This window comes from Castanea sativa, chromosome 2, assembly GCF_040712315.1.
Source record: "Castanea sativa cultivar Marrone di Chiusa Pesio chromosome 2, ASM4071231v1".
Taxonomy (NCBI): Eukaryota; Viridiplantae; Streptophyta; class Magnoliopsida; order Fagales; family Fagaceae; genus Castanea; species Castanea sativa.
The window spans coordinates 9,444,697-9,462,222 of NC_134014.1; the positions used below are offsets into that span (position 1 = coordinate 9,444,697).

General features: G+C 38.4%; 1 protein-coding gene across 2 annotated transcripts; it reads left to right on the top strand.

Moving 5' to 3' along the window:
- Positions 1 to 12,611: 12,611 nt before the first annotated feature.
- On the top strand, positions 12,612 to 16,471 carry LOC142623638 (uncharacterized). Of its 2 annotated transcripts, none has more exons than XM_075797081.1 (7): positions 12,612 to 13,004; positions 13,084 to 13,125; positions 13,421 to 13,474; positions 13,570 to 13,623; positions 15,725 to 15,778; positions 15,862 to 15,933; positions 16,069 to 16,471. In XM_075797081.1, the coding sequence occupies exons 1-7, from the start codon at positions 12,951 to 12,953 to the stop codon at positions 16,282 to 16,284; spliced, it is 546 nt and encodes a 181-aa protein (XP_075653196.1). In that variant the 5' UTR covers positions 12,612 to 12,950; the 3' UTR covers positions 16,285 to 16,471. The 2 variants fall into 2 exon arrangements, with proteins under 2 accessions (XP_075653196.1, XP_075653197.1); XM_075797082.1 differs by having other exon boundaries at positions 12,736 to 13,004; positions 16,075 to 16,471.
- The last annotated feature ends 1,055 nt before the right edge of the window (positions 16,472 to 17,526 follow it).

Here is a 17,526-nt window from a genome sequence, read left to right on the forward strand (position 1 = left end):
AGTAATGCCTACATACCTCAGGAACCTGAGCCTTGAAAGTTTCGGTGACCTCCTTCACACCTATATCATAACCGTCTTGTTCGGCTTGGTCCCTTGAGATCTCGGCCTCTTCTTTTGCTTTCTCAGCCTTTTTCTTCTCCTCAAGGGCTTCCTCTTTGGCCATCTCAGACTCGTTCAGATCTTTCTTGAGATCCTCAACGAGCCTTCGTGTTGCTGAGAGGTTATCGTCGGCTTGACGGAGCATTAGGCGCTAATCCTCGGCCTGTTTAGTCGTTGTTTTCAGATCAGCCTCTAAGCCTGCCTTATCACTCTCTGCCTTAGCCAACTTTGCTGTGACCTCCTGCAGTTTCTTCTTGTGAAGGTCCGAGATCTTTTGGGCGGTTTCACGCCTGGATTCCTCGGCCCTCAGAGATTTGTAGGAGCTGATGGCAATCTCTTCTGCCTTATGGGCAGATTGAACGGCCTACGAACAAAACATATAAAACTTAGACATATATATATATATATATGTAATAAAAATAATAGCCAAGGTTTTTAAGGAAAAAACTCACCATTGCAAGCTCCTTCTTCAAAGTCATAAAAACGGTGTGGTCCCTTTTCTTTCTAAGCTCAACCATGTCCTCGGGGAGTAACAGCTCCTGCTCCAATGCATCTGCGACGCATGCAACTATCCCTTCATCGGAGTTTCTAATGGACGCATCCACGGTGATGGCCTCGTCGTCTATGGACATGTCAGGAAGCCATATAGGGGCGCGCACGGCCACCTGTTGTTCGGTTCTTCTTTCCGACCTAGTCTGCATGGTGCGGGCCTGCTTTCCACCCTTTTCCACCTCGGGCTCCTTGGAAAGAGAGCCCTTTCCTGCCTCCACCACTTCCTTCCCTTTCGGCTGATCCCTTTTTCTTTTGAGATCAGCTATGTTGGTGCGTTGAGTTTGGGAGGATGATGGAGGAGGAGGAAGCCTAGTTTCAGGGCCTTTGTCAGCACCCTTTTCTTGAGTCCAAGGGCGCACCTCTTTAGGAGGTTCCTGGACTCTAGGGCCCTTCTCAGCGCCCTCGAGGACATCTTTTAGGCTGGGCTTAATCTTACGTTGAATGCCCATATTGTCAGGATTTTGAGTAGTAGCCTTTGAGATTTGGGTAGAGGTGCCGAGGATGGGAGTTGAATCTTCAGGAGAGTAGGGTTGATTAAAAACCTCAAACTCATCCTCGGAATCTGGTACCTCAACTATTTCTTCTTCTTCTTCCTTTACGATAGAGTGGGAAGACGCAGCTTTACCAAAGATTAATTTTGTGGAGAAAGGGACTGTGGGAATCCCAACTGGAATGAATTGTGGTGGTTGGATTGGTTGGGTGACCAAAGTACCTTGAGGAATGGTAGTCCCCTCTGGTAGCAAGAAACCTTCAACGGAAACGCTAATCCAAGGAAGACGAGGATCGTGGGCTTTAATCACGCACTTCGGCACTTGAAAAGCTTTGGATATCGGAGTGTAGCCGAGGATCAGATGAGCCGCTCGAAGTTGGCCGTTAGTATGCACGAAAACCTCAGATTGTAGGATCCTATCCAACCGTCCGAAATCAACAAGATTAGGATGACGATCCGCGGCATGTGGATCTGTAGAGTTATCCAAGTAAAAGTGGGTAAGAATAAGTAAAAAGACAAAGGATAATAGTATGTAAAAGAAACTTCACCTGGAGTCCCTTCCCTTATCGGACAGGGGAGGCCGTCGTGCCAATTTCCTGATACGATCAGGAAGTCGTTTTTTAGGCCCTTATTTGATTCAGGCAGACATTGAATTAGCCTAACTTCTGGGTATCTAGATTTTAGGTAATATTCGTCTTTTTTGCTTAGGTAATGGAGGTTATAAACCCAGTTCACGTCGTGGTGAGTGAGCCCTAAGTTCATCTTCCCATTTAAGGCATCTATGGAACCTAGGATCCTAAAGACATTTGGGGCGCACTGGGTGGGAGCTAATCTAAAGGCCCTAAGATAATCCCTAGTCATGGTTCCCATGGGGATTTTCATTCCCCCTTCGATGAACGCAATCATCGGGATTACAACTTCCCCCGTTTTTCTTTTTGTATAATATTCTTCCTCGTTACAGTACCTAATAGATACATCCGAGGGAATTTTGTACTTAACCTTAAACTGCTCTATTTTTTCGTTTGAATCCACTAGGGACGCAAATCTACCCATCTTTGAAAAAAGGGGGTGTGAAGAAAACTAACAAAGAACTACGCCGAGGATGAAAGGTACAGAAAAAAGAAGAAGATGGGAAGGAAACGAAACAAAAGAAACAAAAAGCTGATAAGGATGGAAAAGAGTATTGAAGAACTTACTTTTAAAAAAGAAGAAAGCACGGTCACCTCGGACTGGGTACTTGATAGAAAGAGAAAGTACGGGGAGATGGAAAGTGTGGCAGGTACGTTATGAGGTTACTGAAGTGTGAAGAATTTTGAAGAAAATTAGTATTTATATATCAAAAGGTGTTTTGAAGCGGGCGAATTCCCGCCTTAACACAGGAATCACTCTCGACCGTTAGATATGTGTCACATCATTGAAACGTGGGAGACATAGAGGCGCCAATAATTAATTCAAGGGCGTTTCGCATATCGAAGTATCGGGAACACGCGATATGTAATTCAGAAGTTATTTCCGTTAGCAATATTGCCAAGATTCTGCAGGGTAGAAAGGTCTTTTAAGTCGAGATCCTATTTTCCTCCCGAGGTGAAAAAAATAAAGAATCTCGAGGGGCTATTGTAGGGGTATTAGGCCCAATAATTTATGAAGGATGGCCCAACGAAATCTTTTGGGCTAGAAACCCAAATCTGAAGACATCAAAATGATCGTGGAGTATCTAAATGCCCAAATACGTCCGAGGAGTAGATTTGTCCTCGGATTGTTAAGCCGAGGACATAGGAAGAGAAGTTTAGTGTCCCCGGGTTATGTTATAAAGAATCCTACGAATATGGGAATACACAGTACACGTGGAGGACAATAGAAAGAGCGGTAGAATGTCTAAAATAAAGCTGCTACCACCGCCCATACATTAAAGGCTCTGTAACTGATACGCTGGCTGTATAGATGGAAGGATGGGACCTGAGCATGGAGCTTGGAACTTGGTCCCTAATCCCAGCGGGCTTTAGGGAAGAATGGATGGGACAAGTATCCAAAATCAAGATTGCAACCATAAAGTGGAAGATGATGAAGAGAATGAAAGGTGTATAAATAGAAGGGGAGGCTTTTTCAGGAAGGGAGAGAGCCAATAGTAGATGATAATCAATATTTGCATCCAAACTCAAGGAAATACTATTATAAACTATCCTCGGATTTCGTCCGAGGAGGAATTCTCAGTCTGACTTTTGCAAACAACTCTTTAATTTGTCCCATTGGGCCCAAAGCCCGTCCTTTCCCTGATTGTCTAAACCATCCTTGAAATATAGATTACAAACCCATCCTCTACAAATTTATTGTAAAGAAAGGCCTTTCAAGCCCATCTCCCTCCAGTCATAGTTTGGGAATTTGAATTGTATCCTTACAATTATTCATCTTTTTCTTGCAATATAGATAAAATTATATTTTACCTTTATTTAGTATTCTTCATATTTTTGGGAGAAATGAGAAAGAAATGGAGGGAACATTCTCTCCCATCCATTCCATTTTTTCTTTCTTAATGACAAACAAACTCTTTTAAGTTTGAAGTTTCAACCCAATGCATTCCTTTCTCCAAACCCAAACAAACTCTAATAAATCCTCCACAAACTCTCAACACAGGCATGAGTGCTAGTGATAATAACGTGTGCATTTGAACGGCATTGATAGATAATTAGCTGTTTGATGAAACTTCCACAATCCACACCACACGCATAGAGGAATGACTTCGAAAGTTTTGTACAAAGAATCAACCTTGTTAATTGGTGTATTTTTATAGATTTTTTTAAAAAAAGAATAAATTACACCAATTTTTCTTGAGATATCACAAAATAACAGTTAGGGTATGTTTGGTTGGAGGGGTAGAAAAGTGGGAGGATGGAAAAGATTTAGTTTTCCCTCATGTGTGTCTGGTTGGAAGGGTGGAAAAGTGCGAAAGTGGAAAACTTTTTTGTTTGGTTGGAAAGAAAAAGGGAGGATGGAAAATGTAGTTTATATAAATTGACTATTATGTCTTTATTATATAATAGTGGGAAAATGAGAGGGGTAGGTGAGTGTAATTAAGTTATGGTATTTGTATAAATTACCATTAGCATATTTTCCTCCCCATCTTCCTTCCAAATTGGAAGGATAAAAAAGTGTGGGCCTAGAGGGATTATTTTCCTCCCCATTTTCTATCTCTTTTGTTTTCTTTCCTGAACTAAACGGTGGAAAATATCATTTTCCACCCTATTTTCTTCTCTATATTTTTCATTCTTCTTGTTTTTACCCCAACTAAACATACCCTTAGGGTCCGTTTGGTTGGAGGAGTGGAAAAGTGAGATGATAGAAAATGGTGGGAGAGTGGAAAAGTGAGAGGATAGAAAATATTTTATTTTCTCTTCTATTTGTTTGGTTGGGGGTGAAAAAGTGGAGGGATTGAAAAAATGGGTTTGAATAAATTTACTCATATACCCTTATTAAAGAATGATACCCAATTAAAACAAAAAAGTGACAAATAACCACACAAAAAAATCACCCAAATTTATTAAAAAAATAAAAATCATGTCAAAAAAAATCACAACTAGTTAAAAAAAAAAAAACTATCACGCCCAGGCCTAGAAAATCAAAAGAAGAAACAAAAGAATAGGAAAAAAGAAAAGAAAAAAGAAAAGGCAACTGCCTATAGAAGAAGAAGAAAGAAGGCATGCACGCCCAGGCCTGAAAAAATAAAAAGAAAAAAGAAAAAGAAGGAAGGCAATGTAGCTGCCCAGAAAAAAAAATTTAAAAAAAAAACACATAAGTCAAAGCAACGTTACTGAGAAGAAAAAAAAAATAAAGGCAACTTGAAGAAATATGTGTATATGTACTGGGCATTTTTGTTAATCAAGAAAAAATATATCCTCACTCAGTTTTCTCTCCATTTTAGAGAGAAAACATTTTGATGGGCCAGGGGAGAAAATACCTAGACCTTATCATTTATTTTCCTTCCTCCCCACCCAACCAAACACGCTCCAAAAAAGCTTTCTCTCATATTTTCTCTTTACAATTTTCCATCCTCCTTGTTTCACCTCCAAACAAACACACCCTTAAATTTATATATACATACATACATACATAGATACATACATATTGTTTGTTGTTGGTAGAGATTTTATAAATGTATCAAATCAGTCCATCCCTTCTCACAAGTCACATAATTACTCTCCCAACAAAAATATTTCATTAAATGGGAGTGTTGATATGAGAGGAAATTAACTTATCTATGTATTGTTTAGGGAAAAAAAAAAAAACTTATCTGATGTATTTATAAAACGTTAAAGATGAGGAGTGTCATTTGAAACATTTGAATAATTGTCAATATGAGATAAAATAAACCTATTTGTCGTATTTATAAAACGTTAAAGGTGAGAGTGTCATTTGTAACATTTGAATAAGTATTATTTTGCAAAACTTCAAGGTGTAAACCAAAAGCGAGGGGTTATAAATTTGACTCCAGAAATTAGTCTCTGCATTGTAAAACTTTTGTTTGCTTGCAAGGAAATATAAGAAGATGAGCGTGTCCAAATTGCATTCTTCCACAGACTGGGATTCTACACGGGGTTTAATTAATCAACTTTATAGTTCATGATATAAAGACAAAATATAGAAAAAGAAGAAGAAAATAATAGTAAATAAAGACAAAGGAGTAATTACTTCAACGAAATTTGACTTTTTTTTTTTAGATTAACCATAGAAAGAAATTTGGTATTTCAATCCTTCAAAGTAGTGTCCATTTGCCAACATCAGGTGCTCACCACATTAAAAGATAATTAGTGGAAACATTTGTAGATGCTCATTTTTTAGAAGCCCAGCAGGAGGAAAAGTCCGAAGACATGGGCAAAAGAGAGTGGGATGGAAATACCATTAAACCCAAGTGGCAGGAATAATGAATCATGGGTCCATAAAGCAAACAAAGGGACCCTGAAGAAGTAAATGGGCCTAAGAAGGTCCGGAAGAAAGAAATAGCAAACCCATGAGCAGTATGGATGTAGAAAAGTGAGAATGGGCCGTAGTTGTCACAGCAGACCCGAAGCAATGTAAGTAAAGAGAGTAAGGGGCAATGAAGAATCCATGAGCCCCAAAGATGAAGTATGAAGCACTTAGGCCAAGGAAGCCCAAGGAGTTAGTAAAAGCCCATGAGAAGCATAGAATTGGAAAGGGCCGAGGATGCCCCAAAAAAGTAAACGGGCCAGGGATGCCCCAAGAAAGTAAACGGGCTAGGGATGTCCAAAGGGAAGTAAGCGGGACGCGGGAGCCCGCAAGTAGTAAAAAGCCCAATAAGTTTATTGGGCCATCAGAGAAAGAATGAACAGTAAAGCTCGAAGAAGCCCATGAGCCCTGGGTCAAGTAGACTTCGTGGTAGGCATAACAAAATGATGCGGTAAGAAATAAATAACAAGGCTGAGAATAGAAGCATGGAATAGCTCACAATTGGGCAAAGGCCCAGCCCCTGAAAAAGCAAGCCATAAATGAGAAGTCAAGGAAAGCAGCCCACGCCATAGAAAGTCAAGGATGAACGGCAGACTTGGCAGATGGACCTTCAGACCGCGGCAAACACATGAGCAGCGGGCATAATTTAAACGAGCATGGAGGTAAGACACGCGAAAGGCCCAAACACTACTAGCCTGTACCCAGCCAATATAGGAAGTGGTGAGGTCATGGGTTAGAGGTAAGAGGGCATGGTCTAGCGGTGGGGAGGGGGAAAAACCAATTTTTGTGTTTCCTATTCAAGCTCTTTTGGAGGCAATGTCCTGTTAGGATGACATACCACCCAAAAGACGAGTAAGTAATGAACGAAATGAAAGAACTAAGGAAGAGAGAGAAGAATAAAAAGAAAGCAGAGAGAACAGAGTGGTAGGCATGCACCGAATGGGTCGATCTCTTTCTCCCTTTCCCTCTCCAACCCATGTTCTCTAGTAACGGAGAATGACCTCACTAAGCACAAGTCATTCAGGCCCGCCCCTTCAAAGCAGTTAATTTCTCCTTCAGAGAGATTAGTCGCGTTGAAGAGGTGATTCCCCTTCTTGACTTAAACTTGGCAACGTAACTTAATACGGTAGACTGACATTTATTTCTTTTAATAAGCTTATTGTTGTTCATTCAATACCTACCATTTTGTTGTTGTTTTGTAAAACGGGCATTCCTTTTCAAAGCCTATTATTCACTTTTTAACGATGACAAATGAAGTTCGGATCTACACCTGGAGCCTCATAGGGATCCCAAGCAAAGACATCCAAATTATCCTTAAGAAATTTCAACAACTCCATCTTCTCTTGGTGTGGCAAAAGTATGCCAACTTGGAAGAACCTCTCTGGATCATCTGTTATGACAAACTTCTCTAACTCCTCACAAACAGCCTCATCTACTGTCATCGCTCCAGGTGCCTCCGGAGCTGTTAATTGCTATGACTCCTGGATGGGTAAAGTTGATGACTCAATTTCCGACTGACAAAGCACCGCAGCCGATATGCATTGCCTAGCCACCACCTGGCTGCCGAGGATTTCCTCAACATGCTCCCCCGAGGGGAATTTCACCTTAACATGTAGGGTAGAGGAGACGGCTCCCAGAGCGTGCAGCCATGGCCTAGCGAGGATGGCTGTATATGGAGAGTACGCGTCAACCACAATGAAATCCACCTCAACCGTTTCAGTGCCGAATTGAACGGGTAAACGGATCTGTCCCTTCGGCACAACGGCTCTCCCTTCAAAGCTTATAAGTGGGGAGTCATAAGGAGTTAGATCCTCCAATTCCAACCTTAGCCCTTTAAACAGATCAGGGTACATGATATCTGCACCGCTGCCCTGATCTATCATCACCCTTCTCACATCATAATTCCCTATCCTGAGGGTAACCACAAGAGCATCATCGTGGGGCTGGATAGTCCCCACTTTATCCTCCTCGGAGAAACCTAAGACGGGTAAAGTGCCCTTTAATCTCTTCGGCCTGCTACCCACATCCTCGGCTTGAGGATGGGAAACCGCCATCACCCTAGTGGGACCTGAGCCGGTCCTACCAGGTGCAGCGAAGATAACATTAATTGTTCCCAATGCTGGCCGGGATGAATTGTTCCTCTGGTTGTTTGAACCAACTTGACCAACCTGCCCAGTGGGCTGACACAAGTGCTGCTTTAACTTTCCCTCACCGACGAGCTGCTCTAGATGGTTCCATAGGGTCCGACAGTTCTCGGTAGCGTGGCCCACATCCTGATGGTACTGACAAAAGAGATTTTGATTTCTTCTCGCAGGGTCCCCTGCCATCTTTCCGGGCCATATGAAGAAGGGCTCTTTACGAACTTTTTCTAATAACTGATGCACTGGTTCTCGGAACACAGTACTTACAGCCTGAGGTGCTGTCGAGCCGGATTGTCCAAAGTAATTCCTCCTCGGCTTGTTGTTGTGATATCTGTCCGACCTGAAATCCCTTCTCTCCTGCGGGATAACCTTCTCCTTTCCTTTCCCCTGATGCTGGTCTTCCTCTACCCTTTTATACTCATCAATACGATCCATAAGACGGCGTACGCTGCGGACGGGCTTTTTCGTCAAAGACTTTCTTAGGTCGTGATCAGTAGGGAGGCCCACCTTAAAGGTATTGAGCGCCACCTCATCAAAGTCGCCATCTATTTCATTAAACATCTCCCAGTATCGGTCGGAGTATGCTTTCAGTGTCTCCCCTTCCTTCATGGCCATGGATAGCAACGAGTCCAATGGCCGAGGGACTCTGCTACACGTAATGAACCGCGAAGCAAATGCTCTAGTTAGCTCCCCAAATGAGCCTACAGACCCCGATTTGAGACCATTAAACCATCTCATAGCCACAGGTCCCAAGCCGGAGGGGAAGACTTTACACATCGAGTCTCATTGTGAGAGTGCACCGCCATCCTACCGGTTGAAGTGACTCACGTGCTCCACCGGATCAGTCCGGCCATTATAGATGGTAAAGGTGGGCCGGGTGAACCTCTGGGAAGCCTCCCCCTGTCAATCCTCCGTGAAAACGGAGATTTAGAAAGTTGGTGCAATGCCCTACTCATGGTATCGTTGCCTAAGCCCCTAGAACGAAGCTTCTTACGTCTGCGGGTTGGCTGGTCATCCTCCTCACCGGAGGATGTTGCGCTGGTGAGGGAACATGACCTTGAACTGTAGCCAACTCCCCTATCCTTCTCTGAGGAAGAACTAGACGAGGACGGGAAAACCTTACGTTTAGCACGGCGTAACTTCCTCTTCAAACGATTGATTTCCTTCTGCATGGATTTAGAACCCTCATCATGGGTAGTGCTACCCCCTCCATGAGTATGGCTAGCCCCTGGGTATTCTGTATGGACGCTTCCCTCACGATCCCTACGATGTTCAAGACGTGCGAAATGATCTTCCGGTTGTGATCTTTGTGACTCTGCATGGTGAGAGCCTAAGCCTGCCATAATACCCCTACCTCTTATAGACTAGATTCCCACAGACGGCGCCAATTGTAAGTGCACAAGTGCACCTGGCCCCAAGAACAGTTATGGGCCCAGGCCCAATGAGCCTTAAACAATATGAATTTGTAGAGTGTGGGCTTGAAACCCAGGTTAGAAGTGTGGGGGGAGTAAATGACAAACCAAAGATTGCAAGTACTAGTAAACAACAAGGAATATTGTAAATCGGCCTCCTCGGATTTAAGCCGAGAGCTGTTCTTATATTATATCTTTCTCTTTGTCTGTTTCTTTCTTAGGTTACAAAAAGTCCGTCATCTTTCGGTCCCAGGTTCCTCCTTAAATACTCCTCTTTTTAATACTTTGTACACGTGTTGCCCCAACTCCTCCCTTAGCCTAGATATTTCTTTTTTTAATGCCTTTGAATAGTAACCATAAGTTTCCATTCCACTGTTCAAGTGTCACTTCTCCATTAATGCGGCCAGGGTGGTAGGTGCAGGGTCTTTAATGTGGAGGTAGCAGCCTTTATCTTTGACATTCTTCCAACATCGGTGCTTCTAGGACATTCAAGGGTTCACCCCCTTTAACCATTGGTTTTGACCGTGTCCTTCCCTAACCTTTACCATGAAGTCCCGGGTCCTCCGGTGTCAGTCTGAGGGGAAAAACATCCTCGGCTGGATCTTCAGATCCTCGGCGTATGGGCCGACCCGTAGTACCAACAAACCCTAAACCCAGGAGCAGGTCGGCCCTCCTCAGCAAGACCCAACGGCCCATATTCTCATCAAGATCTTTTTACTCCCCACAATTATTATTATTATTATTATTTTGGTGGCTAAGAACAAAAAGAAATGTTATGTCCATAACATTTTCATAATAAATCATATGTAGCAGGTTGTTATGGATTGTTATTGATGGGGTAGAAAAGTAATTTCATGGTTGGTTCAGATTATAACCAATAACAACTAACTACTTATGATTTATTGTGAAATCTTATATAGCAGGTTGTTATGTAGCAGGTTGTTACGGATTGTTATTGATGGGGTAGAAAAGTAATTTCAATGGTAGGTTCAGATTATAACCAATAACAACTAACTACCTATGATTTATTATGAAATCCTATATAATAGGTTGTTATGGGTTGTTATTGGTGAGGTAGAAAAGTGATTTTAGTGGTAGGTTCAAATTAGAACCAATAACAATTAACTGCAAATGATTTGTTGTGAAATTTTATGTAGCAAGTTGTTGCGAGTTGTTATTTGTAAAGTAGAAAAGTAATTTCAGTGATAAGTTCAAATTATAACCAATAACTCTATTTTTCTTATATTGGTTGTTAAATTTGGTAATATGGCAATTTGACACCACCAATGCTAATGTTCATGCTTCTAGTGATTGAATGTGTGTTTGGGGAATAGTATTAACTAACTTTCTTGTTTATTTTATGTGTTATTTGCTGGTCTCACATCACTCTGTCTTAATTTTATTTTAAACCATCTAACTTTAAATTTTTATAAAAATAAACTAATTTTTAACTTTTTGTCTTACATTATTTAAATAAGCTATAAAAAACAATCAATTTTTAAAAGGACACTAATTCACTTTCCTTCGTTATTTTCTTAAATGAGTGCCATCGAAAGTATTTCTTGGACAAGGGGATGGTTGGATAGGAAAACAATGGTAAACAAGTACCTGGCTATAATTAATACATCTAACATAATTAAATACACAATTTATGCAGTGGTTGTGAATAAATATCAATAGTATTACTAGTAGTAGTACGTTAAATGGCCATAATATTACCCCGTCCATTAAAGTCCTGAATCAGAGCTCAAGAGATGAAGCAATAAACTAATTAAATGGTCAATTTTGAGGTTCCCCTCCATTTGTTTAAGTAATTAATTAGAGAATATTGAGAAGTCAATGATGCATAATAGAGTTAGGCTTCGTTTGAGAGTTTATAAGGGAACGAATGAAATTAAATGATCATAAGGAATGAAAAAAAAATTGAATGAAATTGAATGTATTTAAGCAATGGAAATGCATAAAATGGAATGGAATGGAATTAAATAACCTTTGATAGATGTTTTAAAATAAAAGAATGAAAATGAATGAAATGTAAGTAATCTTGTATGGGAGTAACATAGAAGGAATAAAATGAATTCATTTTATGACAATATTACTATTAAATTTATATTTTAAAATAAATAGTTGAATATATAAGGGTATTTTGGGAGTTTTAGTAAAAAATTCATTAAATTTAATTTCATTGTCTCCCATTCCTTCTAATTTCAAAGTAAATGAAAATTTGAGATTTTAAGGGAATAGAGAGAAATGAGTGTTTCTTCCTACTCATTCCATTCATTCTCACTTATAAACTCCCAAACAAGAGAATGAACTTTCCAATCCATTCATTAAAACTCCAAAATAAGGGAAGTAAAGAATATTCTAAAGTTATTATTTTTATTCATTTTCATTCCATCTCATTCCCACTTCTCAAATGAGGGCTTAGGGTGTGTAGCCAACTTGCTAACACGCCAAAGCGGACTGACCCAACCCAATTTACTAGGTTATGTCAGTTTTTAAGGGTTGATGGGTTGAGTTGTGAATTTTTTTTACAATGAGTTGGGTTGGGTTCGAATCATAAAATTTACAAATTCACATAACTCGACCTGATCCACTTATATTTAATACATGTTTAAAATTTAAAAAAAATATTTAAAAAAATATTAGACAATTTTACGTTGCTATCCTTTTATTAGAATAACTGAACCATATTAAAATATCTCATTTTCCAATCTCTATTTTTGTAATTGAATTATGAAAAAGAAAAGGAAAAAAAAAACCCAAAAGCCAAGTAATTAAATTAGTGCCAAATGGACGGCAATAGACAGATGTATAGGTTGTCCTGAAAAGGTGAAAGTAACTACACTGAAAGAGATCCCCTGGAGTTTCAGTACAATCTTCATGTTCCCCATGTGACTATGTGAGAGATCTACGTTAAACTTTTTAAAACATAATTGAGTTTGAGCTTGACCAATTGGCCTTTCATTTTCCTCAAGTAGCTACAACTACTAGTGCTTTTTATTAATTTTGACATAGCCCGCCCAAACACATCCCTAAACTCAAATTTCAAAATCTCACTCCTGTTTGCCTCTTTTCCTAATCTCTCTCTTTCTCTCTCTCTCTCTCTCTCTCTCTCTCTACCACTTTGTCTTTCACTGTCCACTACTTCTTAATCTTCTCTCTCTCTGGCAAAACATCAAACACTTTCACATTCAATTCTCAAGTACTTCGTGAAAGCTTAAAACCTCATTCAAATCAAACAACAACAAAAGACCCCAAACAAGCCCTAAAAATCTCATCGGAGTTATCGATCCAATGGCTGATTCTGACTCCTCTCCTCCTCTCCCAAAAGCCGCTCCTCTCTCACTCGTAAAATCTCTCTCTCTCTCTGTGATTTTTTTTTTTTTAACTGTGTTGAAATTTGATGATCTGTGATTTTCGTTGGCAGCAAAAGAAGGAAAACATTCCTCCGATTGGCACAAAGATCGCGGTAATTTTTTTTTTTTAAATACCACCGTTGATTTCTTTTATTTTCGTTAGTGTTCTGTTTGGTAGCTTAGATAAAAAAAATATGCAGGTTCAGAATTTTAGGTTTTAGATTAGCTGGGAAAGAAAAACCCAGAAATGAATTCGTTTAGCTTGATTAAGGCTTAGTTTTTTGTTTTTATTTTTAAAGAGTAAGAACAGCTATTTTCTATTATCTGCCCCCAAATTTTCTCAGCAGCCAAACAAGAATTTCAAGTTGTAAATTGTAATGTTCTCATTTACGTTATTTTTGCTCTCAGGAACTAAATGAATCAAGGGCTGAGCTGCTTAATAGAATTCAAGGACTGAAACAGGTCACATTTAGCTTAGTGGTGGTGTTCGTCTTATTATTTCTTCAATTTGCTTTATTACGTTTCAATTCTCAATGTGCTTATTTTTGGGTACTTAGGATTTGCAAAGCTGGAGATCAAAATTGGACACTCAAGTTAAGACCTATCGTGATGTAAGTGTAGGATAATTATTCACAAATTGTCATTGTATATATAGTATTATATGCTACATGGGTTTATCTGAATTTTGATCACTTGGATTTTTTTGAGTTGTGGTAAGTTTTGGGCAAACGTGATTTCTTGCTTGTGTGCGTGATTCAGTGATAAGTTAGTAATATAAGATGTGGGTGTGTGTTTTTTGGTACTTACTGTGGCTCTATATTCCTTTTGTATGGTATTTAGATCCTATATATGTTTTGATTTGTCTCATGTTAAGAGTAGCTTTCTCGCTTTGAATTTATTTTAAACAAATGTTGGAATTTTTAACTCAGTTCTGCACTACTTTTTTGCAAACTTAGGCTCTGTCTGTGTGGTTGGGTTGCAACTTTTATATGCTAAACTTAGATTTAGTCTATAGAGGTGTTTGAATGGTTGGCTAATATTATAGTCTTAAGTGCCGGATGTTAGACTCTTCAAATTTAAGGTTGGACATGTTCCTAATCACTTTGGGATTATTATTTAATGTGGAAAACCTCTTTAGATTTTATAATCATTTTAGTGACATTGATGTTCTTTAGTTCTAAAGTTGCATGAAGAGTTAACTTTATGGTGCCTCTTAATTGATATGGGTTGAATTTTGATGCATGGTGTGTGTGTGTATATTTCCATTCATCATAATCCTGATTAGCAACAGTGATTGTGTGTTGATCTCATGGTAGTCAAAGGTGAACCAGGTGCTTGCCTAGGCAAGTACCTTAAACCATGTAAAAGGTGCTACGCAAGAGCCTAAGTTGTTGTTGGGGTGTTATTTTTTTGGGTGTGTGTGTATGTTTTTTTTTTCCTTCTCCTCCCTACTAATCAGGTGTTTCTTAAATCAGGTGTTATTTGACATGTTTTTTGTAATCAATTAATAGACCAAATTTTTTCAAGCAAAACATGTCAAAAAAACCTAATTATAATATTTTAATATATTAGATACATATGATTTACGTTTTATATGTATAATAACTATATTTAGAATTTGGTGCCTTTTTGTCACCTCATTCCTCAGGTGATACAAGGCCTTGCCACCTTAAGGTTGCCTTTTGCCTTTGACTACCTTGGTTGATCTTTTCATCTCTTCTCACTTTTTGTTAGATTCTTCATCTTGGTCAGCAAAAGTTATGGAAATTCATTTAACTAAATTGCATAGATACAATAGATACTTCATTTATACTAGTATAATCAACTCCGGATGAATGGCAGCAAAAGTGGACTATACAATTTTGACCAAAGCAGTGCTTCAAGGTCCAAAACAATTAGAAAGTCAATGGACAGTTATGGAAAGAAAGTAACAATGGGCATGGTCGCATGGGGTAACCTTTGTTAATAGAATTACCAAAAAATTCTTTTAGATGGTAGTAGCTACATCTATGTATTTCAATTTACAAATCATATGAGGTTTTCTAGGAAACTAAGCTAGTAATAGATATTTGAGGATATTGGTTGACAACTTTATACATCTAATCATTCTGTTGGAAACTAAGCATCATATGAAAGAGGACTAAGGACATAGAATACACGAAGGTGCAGCGTGTTGATGTGATAACATATTTTAAGTCTTCTAGGGATGAAAAGATGGAAGCTTGGCATAAAAATGTTTTTCCTTTTCACTTGTTAGTGCCAATGGTTAAACAACAATGGTCTATATTCAAATCCTGAACAATAGGACAAAAATCCAGGTATAGGTATTGAATATCGTTACTTGATGTCTAAAATGTTTGCAATCCATAAATTTGAAATATGATATGAATAAGTTCAGACATGGGTTGACTGCAACATATATACATGGTGATTGAGGTGGCAAAATATATCTAAAATAAAACAGGATTGTTTATCAATTGAGATTCTAAATTCATCTTTACACTATGCTTCATGGAGTTAAATATTAAGTACATCAGTGTGCTGAGTATTTCCATCTGGTAATCTAAATGCAAACATTACTTTGTTCAATTTCTTTTGTTCTTGATTGTTTTTGTTTGATATTTGGATATTCTCTCATTGGTATGGAGATTACTTTGCTCTTAAACTTTCACTTGTAACTTTTTTTATGCAATTTTCTCTTTCTTCTTACAGGAGCTTTCGGAACTCAAGAAATCACTCAATGTTGAAGTGGATCAACTTCGATCAGTGAGTGGTGCTCCAGATTTATCCTTCCATTTTTTAAAAATATTTATCTTTGTGAAAGATTTTTTTAATTAAAATGAAACCAGGAATTTCAAGAACTGAGGACCACTCTGCAGCAGCAACAAGATGATGTTTCTTCAAGCCTAAGAACCTTGGGGGTAAGCTATTGTTATACTAAATTTATTTGCATATGCAGGGTTTATCTATTAAATAAAATTCTGTCATTATCTTATGCTTTAATAACTAATCAGTAATCACAAGTACCTGGATTGATCTATATCGAGTTTTTGCAGCTGCAGGATGTCTCAGGTGATCCTAAAGATGCCCAGGCGCAAGATCCCAAGGTTGAAGATGACCAGGATGGACTTGTTTTGCCTAGACAGATGGATTATGATGTCCCAGGTGATGCTAAAGAGGCCCAGGCCCAAGATCCTGAGGTTGAAGAAAATGACAAGGAAGAACTTGTTTTGCCTAAAAAGTTGGAATATGATGAAGGAAGTGAAAACTAGGATGGGATTTGCTCTGGAGTGTGCATGAGGTTATGCCCCAAAAGGAGATGAGGATTCTTCGTTGAATTTGTACTACTGTGCTTTGCCTTGTCTTTAGTTAGTATCAGTTACAACCTTGTTGTTGAGCACAACACAGAACTCTTTTCTAAATCAATTGTTTGTGGAGTTTTGCCGGGTTATTCTCTAATTCTTGTTTATCCTCTATTCACTGATTAGAAGTTATAATTTTCTTTAGCAATCTGGCCTGCACTTGCCCCCTCTTGTGGGGTTGCTGCCTAGATAATTACCATAAAGGTGTAAACTTCTGGCGGTGCTGAGGTTTTAATATCAAATTCTTGATGCAAATTTTTTTAAGTAAACATGCACAAAAATAACTGCATTCACAATTGAGGATGCCCTATTCATAGTTGCTAGTATCATATTTACTAGTATCGTCTGATATATATTGAATGGAGTGAAAAAAATATTATTTTGTAGGTGTGTATCGACCAATTCATGAATTGTAAGATATATAGATATTTATTGTATGAATCATGAATTATATGTATCGAACAATACACAGGATTAAATTTATTTATTTTTGTTGAAATTTGTGCTTGGCCTAAGTCCAACAAGTTATTAGATTTGAATTTATAATTATTGACCTAATTGATTGACTTAGATAATATGACATGGTCTTGAGTTTTATTTCTTCTCTTTCCTACAAAATTTGAGCCACAAAGCTGACATTTCACTTTTATATTGGTAAATTTCTTTTATATACTGTAAATAAATTATTAAATGATAATACACACACACATTAATATTGTCATATGTCCAAGAAACTAGAATGCCAAAAATAAATATAACAAAAAGCTATTAAAATAGAAGAAGATATAGTAAATGTTGGAGATGATGATGTTAACAAAGAAATGATTTTGCAATATGATGAAAATGATGATAATATTGAATTAAACTATGGAATGGAGGTTGATTACATAAGATGATGAATATAATAGGAAAGTTGGCATATATATACATATATCATGTGTTATCATTATTGAGTTTGACCAATTTGAATGTGTTATAAATATATTTTAATTTGATTTATTTAGTTAGCAGTGTTAAACCATTTTACAGATTCGACCTGTTTGTAACAATTGAATGGCCCTAAAATGATTTGATGGGCCAAGCCCACTAGCCTCGGTTTTGATTATGGGCTTTTGGCGGGCTCAATTTAATTTCAAATGTAATATTTTACGC